Source organism: Tupaia chinensis, unplaced genomic scaffold (assembly GCF_000334495.1).
Source record: "Tupaia chinensis unplaced genomic scaffold, TupChi_1.0 Scaffold000704_1, whole genome shotgun sequence".
NCBI classification, from domain to species: domain Eukaryota; kingdom Metazoa; phylum Chordata; class Mammalia; order Scandentia; family Tupaiidae; genus Tupaia; species Tupaia belangeri.
The window spans coordinates 1,701,767-1,712,742 of NW_006160227.1; the positions used below are offsets into that span (position 1 = coordinate 1,701,767).

At 53.4% G+C, this 10,976-nt stretch overlaps 1 protein-coding gene across 1 annotated transcript in view; it reads left to right on the forward strand.

Moving 5' to 3' along the window:
* Positions 1–10,671, forward strand: part of CAND2 (cullin associated and neddylation dissociated 2 (putative)) — a 34,775-nt gene extending 24,104 nt beyond the window's left edge. The window contains 4 exon segments of the mRNA XM_006160688.1: positions 3,297–3,466; positions 5,355–5,519; positions 6,608–6,715; positions 10,071–10,671. Coding sequence (XP_006160750.1) covers positions 3,297–3,466; positions 5,355–5,519; positions 6,608–6,715; positions 10,071–10,298 — 671 coding nt within the window. The 3' untranslated portion in view covers positions 10,299–10,671.
* The last annotated feature ends 305 nt before the right edge of the window (positions 10,672–10,976 follow it).

A 10,976-nucleotide genomic window follows, 5' to 3' on the forward strand; every position in this document is an offset into this window, starting at 1 on the left:
GGACTGGTGCCCGGCGTGAGTTCAAGCCACCAGGGCCGGGACTTGAACCACGGTTGACTACATTGGAGTTCATCGACACAGCCATTACACCAACTGCTGATCCCAATAGATTATTTTTAAAAAGAAACTGGACCCTTTCATCCAGCCAGAAAACAGAGAGGGTTTGGAGGATGTGGAGCTGCCAGGCAGGAGCTGCCAGAGCTGGGATCCTGGCTCTGTCACTCGCTGGCTATGGGAGCGGGGACCGGCCAACTCATCCTCCGCTATACCATGGGGGTGCTGAGTTCTGCGGGCCTGCCAAGTCTCGATGGGGTGGAGAAATGGAGAAGGGATGGCAGTGTGATCATGCCCCATTGGGGGTTACTTTCTCCTTCTTGCTCTCTCACTGTCTCTGTCTCTCACTAGTGAGTGCACACACCCTTTGGGAATTTAAAAAAGAAAAAAAGGAATGCCCGAGCAGTTAGTTCACACAGGTGTGCCGGAAGGTAACAGGGACGTCCCACGTTGAACGCCCCCCGAGCCTCTTCACAGTTAGCAGCCTTTCTTCTCCCCTTCAGGACTTCACATGGGTTAGCATTTTTTAGCACAAGTATAATTAGGTTTCTATGGCTACAGTCCTTCCTCCCCCAGCCCAAGAATACCTAAATCCATTTACAGAACAAAAAGCTCCATCCAGTCTGTGAGAGCTTCTGAATTCCCTAAAAGTCATGAGATCAGGGGGACCAGCAGATAGCATAATGGTTACATCGCTGGACTCCCATGGAGTTGACTGTGGATCGAGTCTCGGACCCAGCGGCTTAAACTCAAGTAGGGCACATGTGCGTGTGTGCCCGAAGTCCCAAGAGGAAGATGAAGGAGAAGGGATTGCGGTGTGGCCATCCCCCTGAGGGGTGATTTCTCGCTTTCTGTCTCTCTGTCTCTCTGGCGAACACATGTGCCTCATGGCAAAAATCCCTCTCTTAAAAAGAAAAAAAAAGACATGGGGACCAGCAGTTGGCATAATGGCTATGTCACTGGACTCCCACATAGTCAAACGCAGTTCAAATCCCGGACCCGGCAGCTTAAAACTCATGCCAGGCATGTGTGCGTGCGTGCCCAAGATCCCGAGAGGAGAATGGAGGAGAAGGGATTGCGGCGTGGCCATCCCCCCTGGGGGGTGATTTCTCGCTTTCTGTCTCTCTGTCTCTCTCTGTCTGTCTGGCAAGCGCACGCGCCCTATAGCAAAAACCTCTCCAGAAAAAAAGTCATGCGCTCACCATAAGTGCAGCTCAGTCTGCATGGCTCTTGAGGCCCGACGACCTTCCGATGTCTCAGACTTCCTTCCTCAGAGCCCTTCGAACGGGCTCCTAGGTTCCGTTGCCTCTTTCCACCACTGTCTGGGCCTGCCCTCCCTTTCTGACGCCCTACGGTACTTCAGATACTCACCTGGCACCTCTCCAGCCATGGCCCTGGAGCCAGCCATTTCTCTGGGAGCCCTGACTTCCCGTAGTGGACTATGGGACTTATCAATAGAAGCCCAAGTCTGGGTGCCACGTGTGCTCGTTGCTGCTGGGTGCCGTGGCTTCCGGGCCCTCTGAGCAGCAGAACTAGGGTGGGCGTGCGTGTATGTATGTATGCGTGTATGGACTGGGTCATCCGGAAATCATGATGTATTTTTCTTTCCTTTTTTTTGGTAAAGGTTTATTTCCTTGATTCGATTATCACACACTGTATATACATTTTTTTTTGAGAGTTTTTTGCTACAGGGCGCGTGCGTTCGCCAGACAGAGAGACAGAAAGCGAGAAATCACCCCCCAGGGGGAATGGCCACGCCGCCATCCCTTCCCCTCCATTCTCCTCTCGGGATCTTGGGCACGCACGCACATGCGCCCGGCGTGAGTTTAGGCCACCAGATCCGGGACTCGAACCTCAGTTCAGCGACATAGCCATTATGCTAACTGCTGGTCCTCATCACATCTTTTTTTAAGAGAGATTTGGGGACCAGCAGTTGGCGTAATAGCTATGCCGCTGTACTTCCATGTAGTTGACTGCGGTTCGAGTTCTGGACCCGGTGACTTGAACTCACCCCTGGCGCATGTGCGTGCATGCCCAACATTCCAAGAGGAGAATGAAGGAGAAGGGATTGCGGTGGGCCACCCCCCCTGGGGGGGGTGATTTCTTGCTTTCTGTCTCTCTGTCTCTGTCTTTCCGGTGAGCGCACGCACCCTATAGCAATAAAACCTCTCCAAAAATAAAAAATTAAAAAAGGAAAGATTTTGGCTATAGTGCACGTGCACTTGCTGGAGAGACAGAGAGACAGAAAGCAAGGAATCACTCCCCCCCACCAGGGGATGGCCATGCTGCTGTTCCTTCTCTGTTCTCACCTCTGGATCTTGGGCACGCACGCACACACACCCGGAGTGAGTTTTAAACCACAAGTACAGGATTCAAACTGCAGTCATCTGCATGGGAGTTCAGCAATGTAATCATTAAGCCATCTGCTGGTCCCTCAGCCCCACGTTTTTAATTTTAAAAACAGTCCTAGGGGGCCAGCAGGTGGTGTAGTTGTTAAGGCGCTGGAATTCCCACACGGCCGACCACGGTTTGAGTCCTGAACCTGGCACCTTACTCTCTCTTTCTCTGGCAAAAGCCCATGTAAAAATAATAATAATAAATAAATAAATGAATAAAATAATTTAAAAAGGGGACCAGAAGGTGGCATGGTGGTTAAGGTGCTTTACACTCCCACATGGCTGACCAAGGTTTGAGTCCTGGGCCTGGCGGCTTGCTTTCTCTCTCTCTCTCTCTCTATCTCTCTCTCTGGTCAAATTAAAATAAAATGAACAAATAATTAAAAAAAAAATCAGTCCTACATTAGGTGCATGTGCCTGCCCAGAATCCGAGGAGGAGAATGGAGGAGAAGGGATTGCAGCGTGGCCATCCCCCTTGGAGGGTGATTTCTCACTTTCTCTTTCTCTCTGTCTCCTGCCAGCACACACCCCCCTACAGCAAAAACCTAAACAAACAAACGAAACCCAGTCCTAGGGTCCAGGCCCCTGTTACCCCCACTTACAGATGAGGATGCTGAGGCTCTCCCAGGCCCCACGGTTAAGCGGCAGCGCCTGGACGGGAGGCCAGGTCTGGAGCCCACGCTGTCCTGTGGGGCCGCTGAGGCTGCTGTCCGAGGGGTGGTCGTGGCTGGTGCTGAACACCTTCGCCCCATTGGACCGGGCCTGCAGATAGAGTACCCGGGGCGGGGCGGGGCGGGGCGGGCTCTGGCTCCCTGTGCGCCCCTCCACCCGGCCGTCCCCCTGCAGGAGAGTTCCTGGAGAGCCTGCAGGACCCGGACCTGAACGTGCGCCGCGCCACCCTGGCGCTCTTCAACTCGGCCGTGCACAACAAGCCCTCGCTGGTCCGCGACCTGCTGGGCACCATCCTGCCCCTCCTGTACCAGGAGACCAAGATCCGCCGGGACCTCATCCGAGAGGTGGGAGCAGGGCGGCCCCGGAGGGCCTGCCCTCGTTCTGCCCCCCGGGAGCCGGGGGTGCGGCCTCTCTTGCCACGGGAGAGGCCGGGCTGTGGCCGGATTCAGGTGGAGGGGACCAAGGGAGGGCGGGGGCCGCGGAGCCGGGTCAAATCCCGCGCAACTTCCCAGCAAGGCGGAGCAGCTCTGGGCCTGTTTCCCCTGACTGCAGACGAGGGAGCCGATCGCTTCTGCATCGGGTTGTGTCGGGTTGTTGCTGAGATCCCAGGAGGCCAGCCTGCTGCTGCTCCGAGGGGTCGGGGCCCCAGCCCTGCGCTTGTTACCGCAGCGTTCCGCGGGTGTTTCCGGCCAGCTGAGCCTGGGGTGCATCGGTGTAGGGACCATGGGGAGTCTCTCACTTTCTCTGTCTCTCTCGGGAGAAAGAATTATATATACTTATTTTTAAAGGATTATTTATTTAAGCTTATTTATTTATTCATTTTTAATTTGGCCCAGAGAGAGACACAGAGAGAGAGAGAGACAGAAAGTGAGAAAGCAAACAACCAGGTTCAGGACTTGAACCATGGTTGGCTATGTGGGAGTGTCCAGCGCCTTAACCACCATGCCACCTGCTGGTCCCCTATATACACTTTTAAAATATATATATATATACACTTTTTTAAAAAAAGAATGATTACTGGCAGGTGGCATGGTAGTTAAAGGGCGCTGGACTCCCTCATAGCCAATCGCAGTTCGGGTCCCAGACCTGGCAGCTTGCTTTCTCACTTTCCATCTCTCTCTCTCTCACTCTGACTCACTCTGCCCGTCTCTGGTCAAATAAAATAAATAAATAAAAATAAAAAGAGTTATTATTATTATTTAAAGATTTTTGCTAAAGGGCGCATGTGCTCGCTGGGGAGACGAAGAGACAGAAAGCAAAGAAATCCCCCACACACACACAGGAGATGGCCATGCTGCAGACCTGTCTCCTCCATTCTCCTCTCAGAATTCTGGTTCTAGCAAATTTTATTATTTTAAAAAAAATTTTTATTTAACTTTATTTATTCATTCATTTCTTTCTTTCTTTCTTTTTTTTTTTTTTTTTGGAGAGGTTTTTGCTATAGGACGCGTGCACTCACCAGACAGACAAAGAGACAGAAAGTGAAAAACACATTTTGTGGGTGAGCAAACATGCCCAAAATCCCAGAAGGAGAAATGGAAGAGAAGGGACTGCGACATAACCATCTCCCATTGGTGGGTGAGTGCTTCCCACTTTCCTTCTCCATGGCAAGCACACATGCCCTCTAACTGAAAAAAAAGGGGGGCGGGGAATAAATGAAGTCCATAATAACATCTATTTCATTATTTTATTTTATTTAGTTTTGCTATGGGGCATGTGTGTTCACCAGAGACAGAAGAGAGAGAGAGGGAAAGTGAGAAATCACCCTCAGGGGAATGGCCACGCCGCAATCCCTTCTCCTCCATTCTCCTCTCAGGATTTGGGCATGCATGCACATGCACCTGTTGTGTTTTTCAAGCCACCGGGTCCAGGACTCGAATCGTGCAGTCAGCCTGGTGGGACCCAGCCACCTTACCCACCGCACCACTGGCCAGCCCCATGACACCTGTTTCTGAAGGCAGGGGTGGTGCTCGACCACAGTGTCACCTGGCGAGTGTTCCGCACGGTGCCTGCTCCGTAGATTATGACGACGGGGACCGTTAGTACTAACATTACCCTTTGGGGAAATGGCATTGCGGGCTGAGGGACAGCACGGAGTCTTGAGAGTAACAGGTGGCAGCTGGGGCCAGGGTGCAGGGTGGAACCTCAGAGGTGTGGGTGGCTGGCAGGAACTAGGGCGGTATTCTCCACCCTGGGGCCACACCCCACCTCTGCCATCCCTCCCTCCTGCAGGTGGAGATGGGGCCCTTTAAGCACACGGTGGATGATGGGTTGGACGTGCGGAAGGCGGCCTTTGAGTGCATGTACTCGCTGCTCGAGAGCTGCCTGGCCCAGCTGGACCTCTGCGAGTTCCTGAACCACGTGGAGGACGGGCTGAAGGACCACTACGACATCCGGGTAGGGCCGAGCCCCTGGGATGGCCCGCACCCTGGGGCTGGAGCTCGTGTGCCCCAGGACGCCGTGCAAACCCCTGCGTGGTCCTCTTGCTGCAAACTCCACTGGTGGGGTGTCTGGTGCAGCTCCTCGAGGGTGGTGTGGCACGAACTTTCTCCACTTGCAGTTCCCAGACGTGCCCTCTGACCCAGCAATTCCATGTCATCCGGTCTGACCCCTGCACAAAGCCTCTGTGCTGGCTCCTAGGTGCGGTCAGAGTTTTGTACGTAAGATTACCTCCATGGCGCTCTGGGAACGGGGAAATGCCAGCACTACCTAAATATCCATCCAAGAGAGCCGGTGGGATAAACCGGGCACCTCCTGTCACGCAATGGTAGCAGCATTAAGAGTGAGCTGGGGTCTGCAGGGGGCGTGGTGCTTAAGGTGCTGGACTCCCACATGCTCAACTGTGGCTTGAGTTCTAGACCTGGCAGCTTGCTTTCTCTCTCTCTGTCTCATCAAATTATAAAATAATAAGTAAAATTAAATAATTCTAAAAAAAAAATGTGAGCCAAGAAAATAAAATTTAAAAAAAGGGCCATCAGGTCCAGAAGATGGCATAATAGCTACATCACTGGACTCCCATGTAGTTGACTGTGGTTCGAGTCCTGGACCCGGTGGCTTAAACTCACACCAGGCACGTGTACTTGTGTGCCCAAGATCCCGAGAGGAGAATGGAGGAGAAGGGATTGCGGCGTGGCCATCCCTCCTGGGGGGTGATTTCTTGCTTTCTGTCTCTCTGTCTCTCTCTGTCTTTCCGGAGAGTGCACGTGCCCTATAGCAAAAACCTCTCAAAAAAAAAAAAAAAATTCGGGAGCCCGTGCATGAGAATCGGGGTTACCTTTGCCAACAGCCCAGCGAGCCCCAGCACCCCCACCCCTCACCCACCAGCCCGCTGGCCTCCCCTTACCGGATCCTCCCCAGTCAGCCACATGTAGTTGGTGGAGTTGCCACACAGTGCGTAAAGAGGAAACCGAGGCCCGGCGAGACGTGGTGGCCTCTGGACGTGGGCCTGCCCTGTCTCACCCGGAGCCTTCTCGTCCTCCTGGCAGATGCTCACTTTCATCATGCTGGCGCGGCTGGCCACTCTGTGTCCTGCGCCCGTCCTGCAGAGGGTGGACCGGCTCATCGAACCCCTCAGGGCCACCTGCACTGCCAAGGTAAGCCCCGCCCACCCCTGGCCTAGGCCTGGGACCACCTACTGGGTCCAGGTCCCATTTCTTTTTTCCTTGAAGAATTATTTTACTGGGACCAGCAGTTGTCATAATGGCTGTGTCGCTGGACTCCCACGTAGTCGACCGCGGTTCGAGTCCTGGACCCAGTGGCTTAAACTCACACCGGGCGCGTGTGTGTTCGTGCCCAAGATCCTGAGAGGAGAATGGAGGAGAAGGGATTGTGGCGTGGCCTTCCCCCTGGGGGTGATTTCTCACTTTCTGTCTCTGTCTCTCTGTCTTTCTGGAGAGCCCACCCCCACCCCCAAGGAAAAAAAAAAAACCTATTTAAAATAAAAAAAGAATTATTTTATTTAGGGTCAGCAGGTGGCATGGTGGATAAGGCGGCTGGATTCCCACATGGCTGACCATGGTTCGGGTCCTAGACCTGGCAGCTTGCTTTCTCGCTTTCCTTCTGTCTTTCTCTGGTCAACTTCAAAACAATAAAAAAAGAAAATAATGACAATGAATAAAATCAAACAAAAAATAATTCTTTAAAAAATCACTTTATTTAACTTTATTTATTTTAATATGACCAGAGAGGGACAGAGTGAGAGAGAGAAAGGGAAAGTGAGAAAGCAAGCTGCCAGGTCCGGGACTTGAACCATGGTCAGCCATGTGGGAATCCAACACCCTAAACCACCAAGCCACCTGCTGGCCCCTCAGGTCCCAGTTACTAAGCGCTGCCTGCAGGGGAGCGGGTGTGTGCAGGCCTTCCTTCCTCCTCTCTCCCTGATGAGAGCTCCCCGCTCTCACCACTGTATACCCCGGGGAGCAGGAGCTCAGAGAGGTTACGTTCTCGGCCAGGGCTATGCAAATCTGGATTCAAACCCAGATGGCTCTCTGCCTTTCCACAAAACACTTCTGGAGCACCTGGCCTGTGTGAGGTGCTGAGGATACAACTTGGATGGCACGGTCCCCGCCTCTCCTCGTCAGGAGGCTGGGTCCTTCTCGTGAGTGGCTAGAGAAGACAGAGTCGGTGCTGGCCCGGAGAGCCCAGGGTGTGAAGACCGGGGCGCAAGGCCGTGTGAGAAGCTGCGGTGTAGGGCACAGTGCCCGGCACTCCCAGGCTGTACCCGGGGGACAGGAAAGAAGGAAGAGCCCCATTTGGATTTAAAAGGGTAGGAATTGATGAAAAAGAGGGCAAATGCTTTTAGATTGGAGCATTAAGAGCAATATCCATAGAACAGCGATTGTCTTGTTTTTAAAGAGAGAGATTTTTGCTCCAGGGCATGTATGCTCACCGGAGACACAGAGACAGAGAGAGAGAAATCACCCCCCGGGGGGGGCGATGGTCAAGCCACAGTCCCTTCTCCATTCCCTTCTTGGGATTTCGGGCACGCATGCATGCACACGCTCCCTGCATGAATTTCAAGCTGCCAGGTCTGGGACTTGAACCACGGTCGGCCATGTGGGAGTCCAGCACTGTAACCACTATGCCACCTGACGGCTTGTGGTTGCCTTTTCTTCTTCTGAAGTTGATTTCTTCCATGAGCCAGAGAGACAGAGGCAGCACCTAACGGTCCTTGTGCCCCGTCTCCCTGTCTCAGAAGCGCTGGATCGTGGGTACACACGTGCCTGCAGTAGTCAGGGCAGTGTCTGCATGTGAACAAACTCTTTCCACGTGGGTCGGCCTTGCAGAGCGTTGCCTTTGACCTCTGCACCACTGTCTAGCCCCTAGAGGGTGATGTCAAGTAGTACAACCTTTATAAAAAAAGAGGGCCAGCGGGTGGTGTGCCAGTTAAGGCAGCTGGATCCCACACGGCCAATTGCAGGGTTCAAGTCCCAGACCGGGTGACTTGAAAAAAACACGCTGGGCATGTGAATATTCGTGCCCAAAAACCCAAGAGGAGAATGGAGAAGGGACTGTGGTGTGACCCTCCCCCTTGGGTGGTGACTTCTCACTTTCTCTTTCTGTCTCTCTGGCAAGCACACATGCCCTCTAGCCAAAAAAAAAAAAAAAGTGGAATGGGAATATGAGTTTATTTTGGTGCAAAATTGAAACCAATGCACAGTGTATTCATAATAATCTATTTTTCATCTTATGAAAGTATTAATAAAATACATTTTACATGCAATTCTTAAAATTCAAAAAATCCTAGATTTCAAAGCACACCTGATCCCAGGGATTTCAGAGAAGGGAGGGTGACCTATCTAATCTAATCCTCCTAACGGCCCTCTAAACAGGCAGCTCTTAGTTAGAGACGGGGAGCTGAGGGCCATGTGAACTGACGGTACCGCTGGCTGTGGGCAGAGCCATTCAAACCCAGGACAAGCTTTGACCCCTATGCTATGTTCCTCCAGGGAAGAGCCTGGTTTAAGGAATTTGGACTACGGGACCAGCAGTTGGCATAATGACTATGTCTCTGGACTCCCATGTAGCTGACCGCGGTTCGAGTCCTGGACCGAGTGGCTTAAACTCACGCCGGGTGCGTGTGCGTGCGTGCCCAAGATCCTGAGAGGAGAATGGAGGAGAAGGGATTGCGGCATGGCCATCCCCCTGGGGTGTGATTTCTTGCTTTCTGTCTCTGTGTCTTTCTAGCAAACACACGTGCCCTATAACAAAAACCTCTCCCCGGCCCCCCACCCCCCCCCAAAAAAAAAGAGAGAGAGAGAGAAAAGGAATTCAGACTTTACTGCAGAAGCAGCAAATTACTGAGCTCTCTGGAAAGGTGGGAGGTGGTGAGAAGGAAGCAGAGCTGCACCAGGCAGTCTGGGATGCCTGCGCTCTGGTATGGCAGAGGGACTAGAGGGCCAGGGCTGGGGCCAGGCGACGATGCTGGAGAGCCACCTGAGAAACCACCATCCCTTCAGTCCAGCCACAGAGTTCCAAGCGCCTGTCTTAAGCACAGTGAGCAAGTTGGGTCCCTGCTGTTGTAGGAAGGAGGTACCAGGTGGCTGCTTTCCGGTCCCTGTCACTGTTGAATTATTATTGCCATGAGACGCATGCACTTGCCAGAGAGACGCCGACAGGGGGTAGGAAAGTGAGAAACCACCACCCAGGGAGGATGGTCCCACCGCTATCCCTTCTCCTCCACTCGTGTGTACACACACACACACACACACACACACACACAATGCCTGGAGAGATTTTCAAGCCGTGGGGTCCAGGACTCCAACCGTGAGCAACCATGTGGGAATCCAACACCTCAACCACTACGCCACCTGCTGGCCCCAGTGTCGAATGACTAATGAAGGTGGGAGATCGGATGCAATTGAAGCAGGGGGGCTGTAGGTGGGGACGGTGGGGACAGATGGTGGCGGAGAAAGCCAGAGGCCCATTTCAGCTGTTTCCCACTAACAGGTCAAAGCCGGTTCCGTGAAGCAGGAGTTTGAGAAGCAGGATGAGCTGAAGCGCTCTGCGATGAGGGCAGTGGCCGCCCTCCTGACTATCCCCGAGGCCGGCAAAAGCCCCATCATGGCCGACTTCTCCTCCCAGATCCGATCCAACCCCGAGCTGGCCACCCTCTTTGAAAGCATCCAGAAGGATTCTGCTCCGGCCCCCAACACAGACTCCATGGAGCTCAGCTAGTCCTGCCCGAGTGCCCAGGTGGGCCCTCGTTCCCAAGGAGCTCCCCCAAACCCGGGCCTCGCCCTTCCTCCTCCCCCCCACTGGGGCCCTCCTGCTCAGTCAGGCTGCAGGGCCTTCTCCAGGGACCCCAAACTTACAGCCCCCAACCACTGAGGGTGACAAGACTGGGGCCCTTTAACGCAGGACAGTCGCTCACCGACACAGGAGCCAGTTCTGTGACCACACTGCACCCTCCTGGCCACCCCTGTCCCGCACACTGCAGGTGGGCTGTGGACAACTGTGCCCAGGTTGGAGTGGTGCCTGCCCACCTCCCCTTGGCACCGCCTGATCTGGACTGCGGCCCCAGGAGCGCTTCCGCACCATGTAACACTCATGCTCAAGCTCACAATGCTGTACTAGGTGGCAGCCATGAACCAGAAATTCCTAAGATACGGAAGGGCTTTCTGTTTTTTTTTTTTTTTTTTTTGGCAGGGAGGATGGATGGGGTAGGGAATTCCACAGGCTAATAAATGAAACCTGTTTCATTTCTTTGTTTGCTAGCTAGAGGGTACGCGGGCTCCCTGGAGAGGCACGGAGCAAAATCTCTCCCCAGGGTGGATGGCCAAACCACAATTTTGTAAAAGATTTTTTGCCTTAGGGCACGTGCACTCCAAGGAGAAAGGCAGATAAAGTGGAAAG